This window comes from Zosterops lateralis (genome assembly GCF_965231275.1).
Source record: "Zosterops lateralis genome assembly, chromosome: 25".
NCBI classification, from domain to species: domain Eukaryota; kingdom Metazoa; phylum Chordata; class Aves; order Passeriformes; family Zosteropidae; genus Zosterops; species Zosterops lateralis.
Window position 1 is genome coordinate 2814980 of NC_139785.1, and position 21075 is coordinate 2836054.

General features: G+C 48.0%; 1 protein-coding gene across 2 annotated transcripts in view; it reads left to right on the forward strand.

The window, feature by feature from the left end:
* The window catches only part of GRIK4 (glutamate ionotropic receptor kainate type subunit 4), a 209504-nt gene that overhangs the window by 65328 nt on the left and 123101 nt on the right, over positions 1 to 21075 (forward strand). For both annotated transcript variants that reach the window (XR_014591761.1, XM_083877997.1), the window contains exon 2: positions 7441 to 7572. Coding sequence is in view for 1 of the 2 variants with exons in the window: in XM_083877997.1 (XP_083734123.1) it covers positions 7491 to 7572 (82 nt within the window). In the remaining variant the exon portion in view is untranslated. The remainder of the gene's footprint in view (positions 1 to 7440; positions 7573 to 21075) is intronic.

A 21075-nucleotide genomic window follows, 5' to 3' on the forward strand; every position in this document is an offset into this window, starting at 1 on the left:
CAGTGCCAGCAGAGCTCTCCTGTACTGACCCAGCCCGGGAGGGCTGATGCCTCCCCTGATAAACCTGTGCAGGAGAGGAAAAATTGAATAAAGATGTCCCTGTGACTGAAGTCTCCTTGTGCTCCCAGCTCTGGGGTTGATAATGCTGGGGGAAATCTCGCTCTGAGATAGCCCAGCCCGGGTGAGGAATTAGGATGGGGACACGCTGCTTTTATCTCTGAGCAGTGGCAGGAAATTTGATCGGGCCCTGCTAATTCTGGGGAGGATTGGGAAGGGTGAGATGAGAGGACTCAAGGCTGGGGAGAGAGAAAGTTAAAGGAAATAATCCACAGCAAGGAGAAATGTCAGGGATACATTCGTCCTTCTGCTTCGCTGCCTCCAGAATTCTTTTCTCCTTGAAGTTTTCTTGCTTCTTTTTCTGGAAGTCACGAAGGGTGGAGGGGGGGAAAAAAAAAAAGAAGAAGAAGAAGAGAGGGATGAAAGAACACAGCTAGGGGAATGAAAGTTAATTTTTTTTTTTTAAAATCCATTTTATATATTAGCTGAGCAGGTGTTTATCACCAACATCACCTTGCCTGGGCTGTGACCTGCCCTGGTGACACCTGCCTGGCTCTGGAGGGGAGGGGAGATGTGATGGGGAGCCCAGGGCTCCTCTCACCCCTAAATCCATCCCTGCCACTGGCGTGAGGACAGAGAGAAGGGGGTGGCTGTGAGCAAAGCAAGGCTCTTTAATGCTGATGAAATCTAAAAAAAAAAAAAACGAGACGTGGTTTTTATAGGAACATAGAAATTGCCAGACTGGAACCGAGCTCTGCCTCATGTTGTTAAGTATCCTTTTTAAGCTCTGGCTGCTTCCAGAGGCTGCATGAGGAGCCTGGCCCTGAGGGCTGATTCTCCCAGCCCTCAAAAATACAGAATTCACCAGTTCCTTGCAGCGTGAAGGGTTTACACCCCATCCAAACATTCATTTGTTGGGTTTTTTTCTCCCTTCCTTCAAATTTACCGCTGTAATTCCAGCCGTTCATTCTCTTTATGGACGTGGATCTTTTCCTCAGCCTCACAGAGGTTTTTTTGACTGTGATGATACCTCGTGGTAATGATTTACCCGTGCTAATTATGCTTTTTTTTTTTTCCTTTTTTTTTTTTCCAAGCGAAACATATTGGTGGTGGCTTTTAATGGAGCGATTTTTTCAGTTTAATTGAATTTATATCTCCGTGGCCCCAGGGCTGGCTGTCAGTGGAGCTCTCCCCTCCCTCTGAGACACTTTTTGGAGCCACTTGTTGAGGTGTTTTTTCAGCTTTTTCATCTTCTTCCCTTCTTGCCTGTTCCATTTCAAACCCCTGCAAAAGCAGCTTTACAAAAGGCGAGAGCTCTCTTTTGCCTGTCGAAAAGAATGAAAAAGGCCCCGATAAGTTGTTTGTTGATATTCCCCGACAGTTTTTTTTTTTTTTTTTTTTTTTTTTTGGTTTTGTTTTTTTTTTCTTTTCCCCCAATTCCTCGCTGCTCCCGCAGCTGTTAAATTTGTTGTCTCAGCTGCGAGGATTTCTCCAGCTTTGCCTGAGCTGCTTTTTCTCACCATTCATCAAGCTTCTGGTGAGGCAGGGAGAGATCCATCAACACCAAAAAACTCCTGCTTGGGTAGAAAAAATATTAAAAAAAAAAAACAACATTAAAAAGCTCATCCTGGAGAAGGTGGAATTCGCTGCCAGGTTTTTCCAGGGTGTTTGTGGTTTCTCAGCTTGCAGGAGAAGGCGTGCAGGGGGAAGTTTTGCAGCCTGGGGTTGCACGGGGATAATAAAAGCAGCACTTTGAGGGTTTTTTGGGGATGCTGGGCCTGGCGCTGCTCTGCAGGGCAGTGGAGATGCTGCTGGGCCCTGCTGGGGACAGATGAGGAAGGGACAAGTGACAAGTCCTACAGGGTTGGTGGTGGTTTTGGGAGGTGAGAGCAGAAATTGCCCTTTGCCATGAGAAGTTGATGCCTGTAAAAAACAGAGGTCACTTTTTAGGTAGATTTTGAGGAATAGGTTCAATGATAATAATAATAATAATAATAAATAAGACAATTAGGAGACAAATGAAGCAAAAAGAATTATTGCTGGTGGGGTGACTCTGCATTCAGCCAAGTCCACAACCTGCTATTCCAGAGACTTTTCTTTAAATACCTTTTCTATTGTATCAGTTTTGTTGAATATTCATATTTTTCCACAAACCAGTTTCCATATTCCAGGAACTGTTTAGCCTGGCCCCTCCTTGGGTTTGCCTTTTCAGAGCATTTGTGTTTCTGGGCTGTGTCTTCATTATCACCTCCAGCTGGGCCTGGGTCTGGACTTTCTTCAGATGGGAGATGCTGATAGTTGGTGTATCAATAGCAGGGTCTTCTTTACATGTTTATTGGATGTTATTTTGGTCAAATAACAAGTTTAATCATATTTTATCAATAGCAGGGTCTTCTTTACATGTTTGTTGGATGTTATTTTGACCAAACAGACAGTTTAAGCATATTTTATCAATAGCAGGGTCTTCATTAATGTTCATTGGATGTTGTTTTGGTCAAGCAAACAGTTTAAATAACTACTCTATCAACTACTACCACTATGCCTAATTTTCTTTACTAATAGCAGAAATAAAAACTTATATCCTTAGTATAAAGTTATTAATCGCATAACACACATCTAGTGAAAAGCCAATTTTATAATATGCACTTATAATATTCCCCATCCCTGGAAGTGTCCAAGGCCAGGCTGGGCTTGGAGAAACCTGGGATGGTGTGAGGTGTCCCTGCCCATGGCAGGTGATGTTTACAATCCCTTCCAACCCAAACCACTCCATAATTCCATGGAATAACAGCAGATTCCTTGTCAGGCTGTGCAGAGGGAACGAGCTGCTTTTCAGGGATGTCTTCTTTATCTCTGTGACAGCCTCAGCAGAGTGGGGGTGGGTTTTTTTGGGTTTTCTTTTGGCAATTTAACATTTTATTCTTCTGCCTTTTGGCTTTTTTGCTCTGCTGTCTAGGAATTTTTCTTGCAGAAATCTCGGAATAGCAGGATGCTGTGGTGATGATAACAGTGAAGAAGAGCCCCAGCTCACACAGTCATTAAAAATGTATCAGCAGTTTCAGGAGCAACTTGCTCCCTCTCGGAGGCAAAATCGTCCATAATTCTGCTGGGTACTTAGAGACTTTTATCTCCAGAGAGAACACAAAACTCTCCAGCGTGGCCCTGATTTATTTTATTCTCTTCTATTTCCAGAGCTGCAAGATGAAAAAAAAACAAAACAAAACAAACCAAAGGGGGGCTTAGCAAGAAAATAATCCCACATTTGTGCTGCACGCAGGGGTCAGCTCGTGATCCAGCAGCAGCTTCTCATCAGGCACCTCCCACCCTGAAAGGCCCAGGGAATTCTTTCTCATCCATCCCACTCTTTTTTTGGGGGAAGAGAAGCTTGGGAATGCTCCACAGACAGCTGTCCATCAAGCAGGCTCTCCCAGCCACTGAAGCTGTGAATGCACAGCAGCTCCTGACACGTTCTCACTGGAACTCGAGCAGGGGAAGAAGTTGGTTTGATTTATTTTCAGCCGGCTGAGGATGAGTCTGGGATAAGTCATCTTCACAGGCTGCTAAATGGCTTTGCCTCTTCAGGGTTTCCTCGGCTCGCTGGGGTTTTATATTTGTGTTGCACCAAGGGAAGTTTTGGGAGAAGAAAGATTTGGGGCTGCACTGGGGTGGATAACCCCAGCTGTGGTCACGATTCTCTGGTGCACCTGGGTGGAATTCCTGTTCTACAGCAGCTCCTGGGGAAATGAGGGACAGACAGATGCACCTTGCAGCTGGAAGGCAGCCTGGGAGGGCGACAGGCCCAGCAAGGCAAAATTAACGTGCAGTGAGGGTGTCTGAACTGGGCTCAGCACCTTTCTGGGCCTGGATTCAGGGAGGAGGGAGCAAAGGGGGACTGGGCAGACTGTAAGGATTGAAACACATCTTTGTTCATGTGAGAGTGACTTTGATGCTGGGCTAGGAGGAAAATCCTCTCTCTCCATCTCTCCTTATCCCAAATCTGGAATCCCAGCAGGTGTGCAGGTGGGGAGGATCCTCGTGCTCCTTTCCCCAGGTATTTTTCAATCCCCTCCAGCAGCCAGATGCTCCATGGCCATGGCTTGTAGGATCCTTTTCTGCTCTTTGGTGCCTGAACAGCTGTTCCCTGGGCTCTGTGCTCCAAAATCCAGCCCCTCCTGAGGGGTGTGGGGTGTGTGAGGTGGAGCAGCATCCCCCTGTGCTCCATGTCCCAGGTAATTACAGCTGGAGCAGAGCTCAGCAGGGCTCTGGATTTATGGCTCAGCTTTGCTGTTAGCTCAGAGCTGCTGATGCACAGGCAGCTGAGGGAATCTCCTCCTCAGCCTCTCCAGGCAGGAGGAGCAGCCCTGGGCTCTGTCCCTGGGAGCCACAGGAGCTTTTCCCTGTTCCCACAAGTGGTTGGTCCTTTGTGTGTTTTGTCTGTGCAGAGTCTGAGATGAGAATCACTCCTTTACCCCGGGGGTTCACAGGATTGTTGAGGTTGGAAAAGCCCTCCCAGCCCATGGAAGTCCCAGCTCTGCCCCATCCCCATCTTATCACCAGCCCAGAGCTCTGAGTGCCACCTCCAGTGGTTCCTTGGGCACCTCCAGGGATGGGAATCGAAACCTTCCTGGGCAGTTCTGAGCCCTGACCACCCTTTCCATAGAGAAATTTTGGCTGCTGCCCACCCTGAGCCTCCCCTGGCCCATCCTGAGGCCGTTCCCTCTCCTCCTGCCCCTGTTCCCTGGAGCAGAGCCCGACCCCCCCGGCTGTCCCCTCCTGGCAGGGAGCTGTGCAGAGCCACAAGGTCCCCCCTGAGCTCCTTTTCTCCAGGCTGAGCCCCTTCCCAGCTCCCTCAGCCCCTCCTGGAGCTCCAGACCCTTCCCCACCTCCTTTTCTTTCCCTGGACACTCTCCAGCCCCTCCACGTCCCTCCTTGAGGTGGTTCCATAGAGCTTTGGCTGGGAATGATGGGGATGGAAACTCCAGCAACCTCCCCGGATTTCAGACAGGCCTTTCCCTCCTGTTTGGCTGGAAATTGAAGGTTTTTACCCTTTTCCCTGCCCTGGTCCCGGCCTGACATTCCCCACCAGATGTTTTAGTTGAGTTTAGTGGCTGTTCATCTCCAGGGGCTGGCAAGGAAAGTAAAGTGAGGGAAGCTGATGCTGTTTTACACCACAACAACACAGATTTTGAGATTCAGGAGGCTGAAAATGACTCTTTTATTTCTGGGCTGTGTCTCCCTTTTATCCCATTTCACACAGACCAATTGGATTGGTGACACAAAGACAAACCTCTTCACTCCCATTGGGCAGAGCAGAGGGACAGCAAGGAGAAGTCCCTCCTGGGGAAAGGAATGAATAACAAAGGTACAGCTACAAAAACATTTCTCCTGTTTACAGAAAATTCTCTGGGAAAGGAATTTCAGAAAACCAAAACACCTCAGGCACAAACCAGGGCTACAGGCAGCAATACCTAAAGGGACCTAAAAAAGGATGAAAACAGGACTGTGAGTGTTGGGGAGCAGCTTTAGAGCCAGAGTTGAGCACGAGGAAGGTTTTTGGGTGGGAAACCTCACTGTCCCCATCCCTGTCCCCATGGGAAGGGATGTCTCTGTGTGTCTCTGTGTGTGTTCCACGAGCTCCAGCTCCACATCCCGGGCTGGGAGCGACTCTGAGCCCGTCCTGCTGTTTTGTCAATATCCTGGAAAGTTGGGAAATAGCTCTTTCAAAGTGCTCAAATGATGCATTGCTCTGCAATCTGTCTCTGCTGCTGCCAGAGCTTCTAAGTAACCAATTCCCCATGAGCTTAACCTTTTAGGGCTCCTCTTTCCCAGGAATTACTCTGGAGCTCCCACTGAAAACAGGGGGAAAAAAAGGGGAAAAAAAAAGGGAAAAAAAAGGAAAAAAAATAGAAAAAAAAAAAAAAAAGGAAAAAAAGGAAAAAAAAGGGAAAAAAGGAAAAAAAAAAGGGGGAAAAAAGAAAAAAAAAGAAAAAAAAAAAAAGAGAAAATTGCTGATTGCCCTTCACAGAGGTGCCTCATGATTTTCCAGGTGGTTTTTTTGGGGGGAGTTTCTGCTTTTTAAAAATGGGTTGAGAGTGCTGAAATCAGGATTCTCTTCCCATTGTCTGACATGAGATCCCAAAATTTTCTGGGATTGGGATGCTGGAGGTGGGAGTGTGATCCAGGAAGGGCTCAAACCCCAGGGAATGCAGATGTTCCCTGGATTTTTATTTCTGTGGCCCTGTCTCCTGCATTTCCCCTCTGTGAAAAGGGGATGGTCCCTGTGGAGAGTGCTGAGATAAGCTGGAGGAAGTCTCAAAATGTAATCTAAAAATAGATTAATTGGAAAACTGCAACGTAAAAGGCTGTGCCTTGCTCAGACAAAACTCCTGGTAACTTCAAAGGCAGATTAAAGACTTTGCCTGTGTCAGGACTTGGGTGTTTGGCCCAAGAAGGAGACAAATGGAAGAGGCTGAGATTGTTTGCCAGCAAGCTGGAGAAGGGAGAGAGATAAGGTAACAGATGAAACACTCAAAGTCAGCATTTAAGGACATTGCTGCCTGTGGAGATAATTTTATCAACTCCAGAGTCAACCTTTTTTTTTTTTTGGTGGATTTTTTTTTTCTCTATGAAGTAAAATCTGCCCTTTATGAAGCTGTTTAAAGTGGAATTTGTTACAAATTTGATTAGCTGTGCTGCAGGGGCCTGCTGTGGGACAGCCAGTGCCAAAAGCTGTGCTGAGGATGAGTTTGGGGATTTTTTTTTAATCTCCTGCCCTTCATTTTGGTGCCGTTTTGACTTTGGAACTTGGACTTTTGTGGGGTTGGGTGGTGAGAGCTTGTGTGAAGACAAAAAAAATGTTCTTGGTCTTGTTCCTGGAGGGAGGGAAGTGACTGGAATTGTGGTGAGGAATTATTTTCCAGTTTGGTGAGGCACAAGTGACTTCTTCCTCCTAAACCCTTCCCTCAAATCATGTTTTGCTGTGAAAATGTTCATTTTTTTTCCCACCCTAAAATCAGAAGTCAGGATTACATAATGAATCTCAGGCTGCTCTGAGTGGAAAGAAAAAAGGGGGTGGGGTGGGTGAGAATGGAAGTCAGAGATGTGACTCAATATTGATTTCCACTTGTTTTTTGTTGAAACGCTAAAAACACCAAAAATGAAATATTTGGACTTTTCCTCGCATTTCTTCCCTTTTTTTTTTTTTTAAATTTTTTTTTCCTCCCCAAGCATCTTTCTGCCCAGTTTGATTCCAAACCCTGAATAATTCATATACCATAAATAACTTCCTTCTCCTTGGGTAAGCAGAGGCTTTGTCTCTGATGCTGGGATGAGTTCAGTGATGCTGCAGAGGGGCTCACGGGTGTGTTTTGTGTCTCCTCACAGAGTTATGTCATGCCCAGACCACCGCAGGGCTCCATGAGGATTTATGGAAGATGCTCCGTGTCTTGGCGCCTCTGGTGCTCCTTCTGCTGTGGCTGATGAGGATCTGGGCCAGCCCCCATTCCCTGAGGATTGGTGAGTGAACACCTCACTGGGGTTTGGGGTTTTCCAGCTCTTGGAGGGATTTTTGGAGGGGAAAATCCTCCCAGGCTCGTTGGGGTGTCCCCATTCAGGTGGGGCTGGCACTGAGTCAAAGGTTCTGTCCTTCTTCTTGGGAGAACAGGGCTCGTGGTGAGTGAAGCTCAGCTCCTGCAATTTGGGAATGTTCTGGCTTCAGTTTGTGAATGAAATGCAGTTCGTGGTGAGCTGACACACTTGCTGAAGTTCATCCGTGCGTTTTGAGAATGTTGTCTCCCTCCTCATAAATGAAATGTGGTTTGTGGTGAGCTGACACACTTGCTGAAGGTCTTCCTTGCAATTTGGGAATGTTCTGCCTTCAGTTTGTGAATAAAATGCAGTTTATGGTGAGATTACACACTTGCTGAAGTTCCTCCCTGCATTTTGGGAATGTTCTCTCCTTCCTCTTGTAAATGAAATTAGTTTATGATGTGTTGACAAAGATGCTGAAGTTCCTCCCTGCATTTTGGAAATGTTCTCGCTTTCCTTTAGTAAATGAAATTAGTTTATGGTGAGTTGACACACTTGCTGAGCTCCTCCCTGGATTTTGGGAATGTTCTGTCTTTAGTTTGTGAATTAAATGCAGTTTATGGTGAGCTGACACACTTGCTGAAGTTCCTCCATGCACTTTGGAAATGTTTTCTCCCTCCTTTTGTACATGAAATGCAGTTTGTGGTGAGTGGAGACACTGAGATCCTTCTTGCATTTGGGAATGTTCTCTCCTTCCTCTTGAAATGAAATTGGTTTGTGCTGAGCTGACACACTTGCTGAGCTTCTCTCTGCATTTGGGAATGTTCTGTCTTTAGTCGATAAACTGAGTGAAATGTTGATCTCACATGTTGATAAACTGAATGAAATGCAGTTTATGGTGAGCTGACACACTTGAAGTCTCTCCATGCATTTTGGGAATGTTCTCTCCTTCCTCTTGTAAATGAAATTAGCTTATGATGTGTTGACAAAGATGCTGAAGTTCCTCCCTGCATTTTGGAAATGTTCTCGCTTTCCTTTAGTAAATGAAATTAGTTTATGGTGAGTTGACACACTTGCTGAGCTCCTCCCTGGATTTTGGGAATGTTCTGTCTTTAGTTTGTGAATGAAATGCAGTTTATGGTGAGCTGACACACTTGCTGAAGTTCCTCCATGCACTTTGGAAATGTTTTCTCCCTCCTGTTGTACATGAAATGCAGTTTGTGGTAAGTGGAGACACTGAGCTCCTTCTTGCATTTGGGAATATTCTCTCCTTCCTCTTGAAATGAAATTGGTTTGTGCTGAGCTGACACACTTGCTGAGCTGCTCTCTGCATTTTGGGAATATTCTCTCTTTAGTTGATAAACTGAATGAAATGTTGATCTCACATGTTGATAAACTGAATGAAATGCAGTTTATGGTGAGCTGGAACATTTGCTGAATTTCCTCCCTGCATTTTGGATATATTCTTGCTTTTCTTGAGTAAATGAAATTAGTTTATGGTGACTTGACACACTTGCTGAGCTCCTCCCTGCATTTTGGGAATGTTCTCACTTTCCTTTAGTAAATGAAATTAGTTTATGGTGAGTTGACACAGTTGCTGAAATTCCTCTGTGCACTTTGGGAATGTTCCCTGCTTCCTTCTATCAATGAAATGCAGTTTGTGGTGAGGGAGCTCCTCCTTGCATTCTGGGAATGTTCTCTCTTTAGCTTGTGAATGAAATGTGGTTTATGGTCAGTGGACACACTTGCTGAAGCTCCTCTCTGCATATTTGAAATGTTGTCTCTTCTTCTTGTGAATGAGATGCAGTTTATGGTGAATTTCCATATCTGCCTTGGTTTTCATGGTGTTGATGTTGCTCTTCTTGTGTGAATTCAAAGCCACTCAGGAATTAAACTCCCTCCCTGCCATGTCCTACCCCTCTCCTAAACCCCACACAAAATCAAATATTTCTCTGTCACAAATACATTTACCCTCCATTGATGAGCAAAAGGTGCCAGAGCCCAACCTGCCCAGTTCAAGGGTGCCACAAGAACTGTGATAACCTGAAAAAACCCCACATTTGCAAGGAATTCCCGTGAATTCAGACTCCTTTGGGCTGTGTTAAAAACCCTTCAGGGAGAGGCACCACGGTTTTCCCTGGCTGCCCGTGGGGATTAGGGAACAGAAATGCATCCAGAAACCTGGGGATGGAACTCACCTCCCAGAGCTGACACTTTTCTCTGTTGTTTGCAAAGGAAACTGCTTCCCCCGGCTGCTCCCCCAGCTGCCTTTATTAACTATTTGTTGCAGATAAGCAGCTAATCCATTCCTGTCCCCACTTGCAACTTTCACAGGTGACACACTGGAAGTGAAATTACCTCTCCCCTCTGCCAGTGGAGCGTGAGGCAGCTCAAGAAATATGGGGAGGGAGGGTGTGAGCTGGCAGGAGCCTGGGAAAGGTGCCTGGATGTTTTATATCCCTGGAATCCCTGATTCATGTGGAGCTCCCAGCTCTGCTGCCTGCATTTCACCGTGATGGGCACATCCAGCCAGGAGCAGGGATGGGGATGGAGGGGGAATTATCAGGATGCTGGAAAGGAAAATCCTTCATTCTGCTTTGTGTCTTGTAGCTCTGGTTCAATGCTTGAGGTGTTTTGGTTTTCTGAAATTCCTTTCCAAGGGAATTTTCTGTAAACAGGAGAAATGTTTTTGTAGCTGTAGCCCGGGATGTGGAGCTGGAGCTCATAGAACACACACACACAGAGACACACAGAGACATCCCTTCCCCATGGGGACAGGGATGGGGACAGGGATGGGGACAGGGATGGGGACAAGGTTGGCGACAGCAGGGCAGCAAGGGCAGCTTGAGGTTTCCCATCCAAAAACCTTCCTCGTGCTCAGCCCTGGCTCTAAAGCGGCTCCCCAACACTCACAGTCCTATTTTCATCCTTTTTAAAAGTCCTTTTAGGTTCTACTTCTTGTATTGCTGCCTGTAGCCCTGGTTTTGTGCCTGAGGTGTTTTGGTTTTCTGAAATCCTTTTCCCAGGGAATTTTCTGTAAACAGGAGAAATGTTTTTGTAGCTGTACCTTTGTTATTCATTCCTTTCCCCAGGAGGGACTTCTCCTTGCTGTCCCTCTGCTCTGACCAATGGGAGTGAAGAGGTTTGTCTTTGTGTCACCAATCACATTGGTCTGTGTGAAATGGGATAAAAGGGAGACACAGCCCAGAAATAAAGGAGTCATTTTCAGCCTCCTGAATCTCAGAGTCTGTGTCCTTGTGGTGTCAAACAGAGTCAGTGTCCTGTCTCTTTTGGGAGCTCTGTGGGGTTTTTGGGAATTTATGATCCCAAACCTCGGAAGCGTTTGTTTCCCAGAGTGAAAGGTGAAGGTGTTTAAGATCTGGCACTGTGACTTTCAGCTTTTTTTAAGGACTGGAAACTCAATTCTGTGCTGCGTTTTCCGGGTGGGAATGGCAGCTGCCTTCCAGCTCGCTTTGGTTTGCTGGGGGTTTGATGACTGTTGTTCCTTCAAGCCACAGTTTCATTTTTACGGCGCCTCCAACAAAAAAGTTAATAAAAATAAAGTGCAGAATAAAGAAAGAGAGGGAAAAAATATTACCAGCAGCCCTGAAATCATTCCCAAATGCATGCTTTTGGCAAGGCAGGGAGATATGGTATCTAGCAACATAAATCAATGCTCTGCATAGGGGAGGAAAAACAGGCCAGCAAGAACATTTAAATATTCAAAGAAAATGCGAGGAAAACGTTTAAAACAATCCTGAAAACCATCTGATAAAGGGGCTGCTGGAATGCCCAGGGATGTGAGCAGTAATGGGAGGTGGGCTGGGCAGTGTCAGGGTGGAAAAAGAGATTATTCCCTGCAGCTCTTGGCTCCCAGGCAGGAGGAAACACGATGCTGCTGAGTCAGGGACACTTGGCTTGTGAGCTGAGCCCTCAGCTTCCCTGCTGCTGCTTTTTTTAGGGTTTTTTGGGGTGGATCTTGGCCCTGGCAGCCCTCAGTGGAGTGGAGAGGCAGCAGATTGCTTCATCTCTGAGCACACACCGTGAATTTCTGCTGGCCTGGACAGGACCCACGGCCAGTGTTGCATTGCAGTGAGTGGAGAGGAGAGGAGTCATCTGTGCAGGGAGCTGAGCACAGTGTGGGCTACAGGGTCACCTTCCCCTGCCTTTGGCTGCAGAGGAGCAGCCTGGAGCCTCCTGAACGCTCCATTTCTCTCCTTGATACACAGAGAGGGGAAAAACCCTCAGTGCAGACCTGTTTTTTCACCTGTTTAAATTGCTTGTTCCCTTCTGATGCAGCCCTGGAGAAAATCTCCTCGTTCCTGTTTTGTGTTTGTTGGTTTTTTTTTCTGGAGACCTTGATGGGGGAATCCAGGTCTAAAATCTTTATCCAAAGTGGTGATGTTTAACTGGGAATGTCTTTTGTCACTCAGCTCCCTGCTCTGTCTGAGTGAATTATTATCTCTGTGGACCTCAGAAAGCTGAGTCTGACCAGGGAGGGAAGGAGCAGGCAGGGCTGGGAGTGCTCTCAACGCCTTTAAGAGCTCTGAGAGGGAAGGAATTGCCTCCAGGCAGCCTGGAGCCATTGGAAGAACCAGTGCAAAGCCTCCCAAAATATCCTGAGACCTCTTGCACGGGTTGTGTTGCATCCAGCCACCCCAAAACCAAAACCCATCATCTCCCTCCTGCCCTCCGGGGCGGGATCTCCCCTGGCCCTGCTCTCCTGCAGCTCAGGACGTGTGTGGGAGCAGCTCTGGGTTTGTTTTTCGCCTGTTCACTCATGCTCAAGGAAGAGTGAGGAAATTTGCCTGAGTTATTTACTGGGTTATTTGCTCAGCGAGCAGAGCCCTCAATTGGCATTCTCTGCCTTGATTCATTGGGAGTGCTAAAGGAGCTCGTTTAAAATTCACACCCTGGCCAAAACTGGGGTTTATCTGTGCAATTGCCCTGACCAGGAGCAGCATCAGGAGCCCTGACAGAGGCTGTGCTGACAAACCCTCCTGTAGCCTTCAGCCCTCTGCCCCTGAAAATCCCTTCCCTGCCTGTGTCTCCCAGCTCTGCAAACTCTACACCACAACTCCAGGGTGTTTATGGCTGAAAGTTGATGTTTTAAGGGGTTTAAAACACATTTAAGGGTGGTTTTTTTGGGTGGAACTCGATGTTTTCCTGGCCCATACCCAGAGACTGTGCCCCCCACCTCTGGCCCAGCTGTCCTTGCTGTGCTCTGTGGTTTCATCCCCCAGAGGAGCAATTTGTACTCCAGGTCCTCAACTGATGTTGTGGTGCCACTGGGAGTGACTCTCTGGGTAGTCCGTCCTCATTTCTAGGGATGGTTCCAAAATTCTGGGGTGCCTGAAGGGCTCCTGTGAATCTGCTGTGTCTGCTCTGATGGTGGAATCACAGAATTTGGAGTGGTTTGGGTTGGTTTGAAGATCAAGTTCCACCCCCTGTCTCATGTCCCACTATCCCAGGCTGCTCCAATCCCTGTCCAACTTGCCTTGGCCACCTCCAGGGATCCAGGGCAGCCACAGCTTCTCTGGGCACCCTGTGCCAGGGTCTCCCCACCCTCCCAGGGAAAGATTTCTTCCCAATATCCCACCTAAACCTTCTCTTTTTGAGTTTTAAGCCATTCCCCCTCATCCTGTCCCCCCAAGCCCTTTTAAAAGTCCCTCTCCATCTTTCCTGCAGCCCCCTCAGGCACTGGAAGGCTGCAATTGAGGTCACCCCAAAGCTTCTTCTTCTCCAGGCTGAACAATCCCAATTCTCTCAGCTTTTCACATGGAGAAAACATTCTTGGGGATCCCCCAGAGCTGTGGGAAGCCCCTGGCACTGAGCTGTGTGTGCTGGAGGAGGTGGGAAAGAGGCAGAGTGGAGCTTTTCCTGCATCTCTGTGGTTGTGTGGTGCCCCTTTATTCCCAAACCCATCCCTCTGGTAGCAGAGCATCCTTTGTAGGGTCTGAATCCCCGTGTAATCACCCTCCTGAGGTGTTGATGATAAATTCAGCCACTTTTTCAGCGAGCAAAGGCCCCAGAGCTGCCCTGCAGGGTGCAGTTTGTCCATAGGTGTGTGTGAGCTGGAGGCCTGAAGCCAGGAAAAAACGAGAGTTTAAAGAGAGGTAAAAAATGAACGGAAATGTGGAAATGTGGAAATGTGGGTAGCTCAGTCCAGCTCCCTCAGGACACACAAAATCCTCCTGCAGCACCGCAGGGAAGATCCCACAAGGCACAATTAGCATTTTATTGCAGGCTCTGATGGTGAAGGTGCAGCCAGTCCCTGGTGGATGGGGAAGGAGGACGCTGATGTCAGCAGGCTCCAAACTCTTCCTCTGGGTGTAGGAGCATTCCTGACTCACAGGGACAGGGAACTCTGCTGATCTGAGATATTCTAGAATATGTGGTTTTATTGCAAGGGTCGTGGGTAGAAAGGGCTTTTCCTTCAGCCACCAGCCTGGGCTGGAGGGAAACCCAAAGAGAGAGAGAGAGAGAGAGTAAGAGGGCAGGGGTCAGAGTGCAGGGGGAAGAGAGCAGAGGTAAGAGCAGGGGAAAGAGCAGGGAAAAAGAGCAGGGAAAAGAGAGAGAGGTCCTGGTTTTAATACATTATACCTGCTTTTGTGATGAATATTCTAATTTACAGTGACCAACCAATACATATAGAATCTACATACAGCCTCTATGAACTACTACATTACCATGTGTTATATTTTAAACTCTAAAAACTCCTCTTTAGACTTTTCTGTTTTGCTACATTGACCTTTGGATCCCTCAGCCAGCAGAAGGGGATTGTTCAATCCAAAGGGATTCTCCTCCAGCTGCCCAGGCTGTTGCCTTCAGGTTATAGAGTAACTAAGAGTTGGTATCCTACAACTCAAAGTGAGCTCACATTTCTATTTCAATTCTAGGTTTCGTATTTTCAGAATGTTTTGCTAAGCAATCATGTTCATAAGGTTTCCCTGATTCATCTTCCCCAAGAGCCGGGTGTCAGGATGAGGTGATGGGGGGACAAGCCCAGCTGTGGGCAGCAGTGTGGCTTGGTGGCAGATTTTGTGACATCCCCAGCTCCCCAGCTCCAGTCTGCAGCTGGCTCACACAGCTTGACACTCCTCTTCTCCCTCCTGCTGCAAACATTTCACACTCACCAAGCACAAACTCCTTTCCTGGTGCAGCTCTGCCTTCGCCAAGCCCTCCATGGGTGCTGCTGATGGATGTGGAATGAAGTGGATTTGCTGTTCCCCAGCAGAGGAATGGCCTGAGCCCCATGGCCAGGCTGTGAGCAGTCAGAGCTCAGGAACAGCCTGCAGGGCTCACACCCTGGTGCTGCTGCTGGAAAACCTGTCCCCTTGTCATCAGGATCAGTGTTTGGGGACTGGGGTGGGAGGAGGGTGTAGTTATTGGGATACAATATTAATATTTCCCTCCAGCATTAAAAAGAGCCAGTTAAGTTCATTAAAGCCAAGTGGGTTTGTGGTTATTTATCATTTGCTGCTGGGGAGTGGTGAGAGGTACAGAAAAAATACAATATTCATCTGCTACCTGCTCTTTTAATTTTGTTCCGATTATTCTTCTTGGAGAGTGATGTCTTATTTATGGGTTTTGAGTTATGAGCATAAATAGTTTCATTTTAAATCACCTGTACAGATGCCAGGCCCTTCAGCAAAGCCTCATTTAGACTTAGAGTGAATCACAAACAGTTTGGGTTGGAAGGATCTTGAAGATTACCCAGTTCCAACTCCCTGATGTGGACAAGGACATCTTCCACTGGATCTGGTTGTTCCAAGCCCTGTCCAGTGTGGACACTTACAGCATCCAGGGGCAGCCACAGCATGTCTGGGGGAATTTTATCCTTGGAATTCTTTGCAGTTCTCCCCAGGTGTCCCAGCATTGGAAGAGTGGCTGTCCCTGCCCCATCCCCTTCACCCTCCCTGTCCTGAGCAACCTCCTTAAGGCGACTCATCCACAGAGATACTCAAGGATAAATTTTTTTTTTTTTTTTTTCATGAAAAGCCAACTGAATCTGTTCAAAGAGGGGCTGGTGGCTGGTGCAGTCATTTCTCTACCCTGCTTTTCTCTGGAATGATCTGGTGAAAGGTGTTTCCTCGGGAGCCTTTGCTGCAGGACACCAGGGCAGGGTGTTGAGGGTCGGCGTTGCGCGGTCTGGGCGTGCAGGGAGGAGGTTTGCACGTCATTCCCACCAAACCTGGGGCTGCAGATTTTCTTGGGGCTGCAGATTTTCCTGTGGCTGCAGATTTTCCTGTGGCTGCAGATTTTCCTGGGGCTGTGCTCGGCACCCTGGCAGCCTGCAGAGGCAGGAGGCTCATTAGCACCATGGAAGTGTGAGGGAAAACTGCGGGAGGAGCGCGAGCGCTTCCGAGCGCGATCCAGGGTGTGGGAATCCCGAGGGATGCAGAAACCCTGAGGGATTCACAAACCCTGCACCCCGGCTTGGCTTTGGTGTTCAGCACTGGGACAGGCCTTTCTGGCAGGACTGGGTAGTGGAGAGGGGAGGATTGGTGGCTGCCTCCACCGTGGAGGTGTTTTATGCAAATTTTATGTGGTCAAGGTTGGATGTGTTTGGCTTAAAAATCAACTGAGCTTCTTCCTGCAGGGAAACTCCATGGGAAAGAAAAAAAGAGGGGATTGGTGCAGAGTGGGGAAACTCCATGGGGAAAAGGAAGGAAATTCCATGGAAAGAGAAGGAAACTCCATGGAAAAAGAGGGATTTGGTGCAGAGTAGGGGGAAACTCCATGGGAAAAAGGAAGGAAATTCCATGGAAACAAAAGGAAACTCCATAGAAAAAAATGAGGGGATTTGGTGCAGAGTGGGGAAACTCCATGGGGGAAAAGGAAGGAAACTCCATGGAAAAAGAGGGGTTTGGTGCAGAGTAGGGGGAAACTCCATGGGAAAAAGAGAGGAAAGTCCATGGAAACAGAAGGAAACTCCATGGAAAAAAAGAGGGATTTGGTGCAGAGTAGGGAAACTCCATGGGAAAAAGGAAGGAAATTCCAGGGAAAGAGAAGGAAACTCCATGGAAATAGACGGATTTGGTGCAGAGAAGGGAAACTCCATAGGGGAAAAGGAAGGAAACTCCATGGAAAGAGAATGAAACTCTATGGGGAGAAAGAGAGATTTGGTGCAGAGTAGGCAAACTCAGTGCAAAAAAGAGGGGCTGTTGGTGCAGAGTAGGGGAAATTCCATGGAAAAAGAGGGATTTGGGGCAGAGCAGAGTGACATGCCCTGCCAGGGGAGGTGTCCAGGCACCAGGCAGATGATGCCCAGCAAGGCGGAGCCCCTCGCCTGGTGTGGAAGGGCTCTGCCTCTCTCCAGGCTGCAGCTTTGCCACATAAAACATAATGAGCTCCTCGTCTCCAGCGGAGGAATCCGGCACTATAATAATATGAATAATAAATAATAAGCAGATTTATATTTTAGATCAGTGCCACAGGGCACTGTGGAGTGAGGAGGGACGGGGGAGTCAGCCAGACAGATCATCTCTTTCCATCTCTTGCACCTCTGTGGCAGAGTTATTTTTCCTGATCTGTTCCTATTCATTAATGTCCGAGAGGCAGGTTATATTATCCACCCCAGGAGGCCTTTAAGCTTTGTTTTGATTCATTATATATCCACATACATATTATATAGATATAGATCTCTCCGTGCAGAGCATCTGGATGGGGAAACCGGGCTGGTAGTTATGGAAAAGAGCCACGTTACTTAAGCAGCAAATCAACGTGCTATTTCTTCACTCTCTGTGTTTATTGGAAGCCATTTAGCCACCAGCATGGGGGAAGCTGTGGTGCCCCGGGGCACTGCAGCAGCTGCTGCCCTGGCCACTGTGCCTGGGCGGTTTTTGGAAGGTGACTGGCTTGGAAGCAGGTGCTCATTCAGCAGGAAAAGGGAATTTGAAGGAGAAGAGCCAGGGAGGGAGGGGTTGGTCAGTGGAAAGGTGACATTTATCTGTTCCAGGCACAGTCCTGAGCTGTGGCAGGGTGGCTGAGGGCAGTGGATGGGTGCATGAGCAGAATTTTGTATCAAAGGTCTGTTTTTTTTACATTTGTTCCTGAATATTAAACATCCTCCCGGAGCCAAGGATCAGGATCTGAGAGTCATGTAACTTGTTTTATATCTAAATACTGTTCCTGCCCCTGGGCAGCACTTTGTGTATTTAGCTGCTGAGCCACTTCTAATACAGATCTTTTTGCTTCACACAGAGGAAGCTACTGATAGCAAGAGCTACTCTGCAATTTCTTTCATTATTTTTTCATATATATATATGAATAAAAGTCAATTACATGAATGAAAGATCCTTGGTTGCCTGCCTAAACAGCTGCCAAAATGAATTCCAACCCGGAGCCAAACCCAGCAAAGCTGGAATTTCTGCAGAGAGCTCCAGTGTGGCGTGAGATGGGATTGTGCAGGAGGCTGCATTACAGATTCTGCTGCCCAGCCCCTGGCCCCGGGCTGTCTGTGTGGGCAGGATGGATTTCACTGCTCTGCAGGGCTGGGTTCAATCTCCTCCTCAGAGCCACCACCACCCAGCCAGGCAGCTGTTGGCACCCAGAGCCCCCGGGATGGGAGAGCTCCGTGCCAGCCTCGGTGACACCTGCAGCTCCAAATCCTCCCCACAGACCAATAAACTCAACGTGAGCAGGAGAATTCTGGGGATGTGGGCAGGAGCTGGGGGGAGTTAGGAAATCTGGATAAGCACAGAGGGCAGGCAAACCCTGGGGATGATCCTGAGGATGCCTGGCTGAAGAACATGTTCCTTATTCCTATTTTTAGGGAAAATGCTCCTATTTTTAGGGAAATGCAGGTCTGCAGTGACCACCCTGGGGTTTGAAGGTCCTTGTTGGGCAGTGAGGAGGAGGAGAGCCTTGCAGATTTTAGGTAGATGCCCAATTTCCTCAAGCTGACTTTGAGATAAAGCCGAATTTGTCACCTGGAAGAACCTTTGGAGGTTGGAACCTTTCTGGGAAGGGCAGGGAGGGGATGGCAGATGGGAGAGGGAAGAGAAAAAGCCACTCCAGCTCCAGCCTGAGGGAGCAGAGCTGAGATCCCCACCCTGGGAGTGCAAGGAAGGGTTTCTTTGTGCTCCAAGCCTCTTGCTTGGGGTTTTTTCCCTCCTTCTTGGGGTTTTATTCCTCCTGATCAGGGCTTTTTCCCTCCTTCTTGGGTTTTTTTTCCTCCTGCTTGGGTTTTATTCCTCCTGCTCAGTTTTTTTTTTCCTCCTGCTTGGGGTTTATTCCTCCTGCATGGGTTTTTTTCATCCTTCTTGGGGTTTTTTCCGCCTTCTTGGGTTTTTTCCTCCTGCTCAGGGTTTTTTCCTCCTGCTTGGGGTTTTTTCCGCCTACTTGGGTTTTTTTCCTCCTTCTCAGGGTTTTTTCCTCCTGCTCGGGATTTTTTTCCTCATGTTCAGAGTTTTCTCCTCCTGCTTGGGGTTTATTCCTCCTACTTGGGGTTTTTTCCTCCTGCTCAGGGTTTATTCCTCCTACTTGGGGTTTTTTCCTCCTGCTTGGGTTTTTATCCTCCTGCTCAGGGTTTTTTTTTCTCCTGCTCAGGGGTTTTTTCCTCCTGCTCAAGGTTTTTTCCTCCTGTTTGGGGTTTATTCCTCCTGCTCAGGGTTTTATCCCCCTGCTCAGTTACTCCTGGCACGTTCCCTGTCCTTGCCCTGTGGATGGGTGGCTTGCAGGCTCAGAGCTCTCCAGGCTGCCACGCGCCCAGAGCTGAGCTCAGCGAGGTGTTCAAACCCTCTTGCTGAGCTTCAGGCACTGCAGGGCTGCTGGGCAACCTTCCCAGAAGAGGAGTTTTGACCTAGCAGGGCTCTTCTCTGGAGTGCCCCTCTGCAGTTAATTGCTGCTGGCTCCGTGTCAGAGCAACACGGCCCCGGAGAGGCTGAAATCCCAAACTGCCCTGGCTGGGATTCAGCAGCTCCCACTCTCCACATCCAGGTGTTAGGGATGCGCAGCACTTGGAAAAATCCCAGTGCCAGGAGTGGAGAACAACCTGCTGACACAGCAGGGGGAGGGCTGGGGTCCTGCCCTTCCCTTGCTCCCAGCTTTGTGCTGCTCTTCCTCCTCTTCTCCCTTGCAGAGACCTCACTGGGATGAAATCAAAGCTGGAAAGAAAAAAAAAAACAAAACCAAAACTAAAACCAAAACCAAAAAAAAAAAAACAAAAAACAAAAAACCAAAACACCAAAAAAACCCCCAAAAAAACCCCAACCAAACACCAAACCAAACCCCCCCCCAAAAAAAACCAAAAACCAAACCAAAACAAACCCCAAAAAACCACCAAAAAACCCCCCACAAACAAACAAAAAACCAAAAACCACAAACAAACAAAAAAAACCCACCAAACAAACAAAAAAACAAACACTGAGGGAAAAGGGAAGGATGGAAAGACATGAAATAATGATTTCTTTCCTTTTCTGTGGGATTTTTCTTTCTTCTTCAGCTGTGAGAAGCGGGGGAGAGCAGGACAAAACCCAGGGCACAATCCATGGCAGAAAGGGCTGTGAGCAGGCTGGGAAAATGGGAAAATGGGAAAATGGGGCCTTTTGTTATTGGGACAACCACCCAAGTGCATCCTGTCACATTAGGGTGGCATCAGAGCCCTTCTTTGGGGGGTTATTTGGAGAGGAGGGGAGGGTGGGAAGCAGAAGGTGAAGCTCCTGGCTGGAGGAGAGCTCGGAAAATGTGGATGTGACAGCAAAGAGGAGCTGGGAGGGATCTGAGAGCAGCAGGAGCAGCTGAGTGAGCCTGGCCTTGCCCTGAGTGCAGCCCTGCCAAACCAGGGCTGGGGGTCTCAGGGGGCTGCAGGGAGGGACTCCTTCTCCTTTCCATCACTAATGAATTCCTCCTGCACCTCCAGACACTGCAGGGGCTCGGAGAGGCTAAATGGGACTTTATGGGAAAGTGATGGCTGAATGTCAATGCCGCCGTCGAAGCCAATTTGGGAGCTGGGAAGTGCTAAAAGAATTAAGATTGTTAAATGGAAATAAGTCGACTTGGTTGAGATAAAATAGGGTTTAAATGAGTGAAATTATCAGTGGATTACCCTTGTTAGAGCGCTGCCTTATTTAATAAACTGGGTTTTAATCTGCTGTGAGCATTCCTGAAGGGAAAGCTCAGCCTGTGGAGGTGCCGGGCTGCGAGGGAGGGGCAGGACCAGCTGTGCCATCATCTCTAGAATGGAGCCACAGGAGCAGGAACGTGCCCAGGAGTGCTCTGTGCTTGCACAAGGATCTCATTCACTGCTTTACAAGTGGGTGGATCTTTGCTGGAGTTTCTCTTGCTGGCAGAATTGGGTGGGATCACCTTGGTGCCTCTGGGTCTCTCGTGTCCCAGGGGGGCATTTTTAGAGCAGAGTCACTCAGTGCTGCTTCCTTTGTGGGGAAATGATGCACTCAGAGCTCCCTGATGCTGCCATTCCCACCTGGAAGCTGCAGCACAGATTTGAGTTTCCAGTCCTTAAAAAAAGCTGAAAGTCACAGTGTC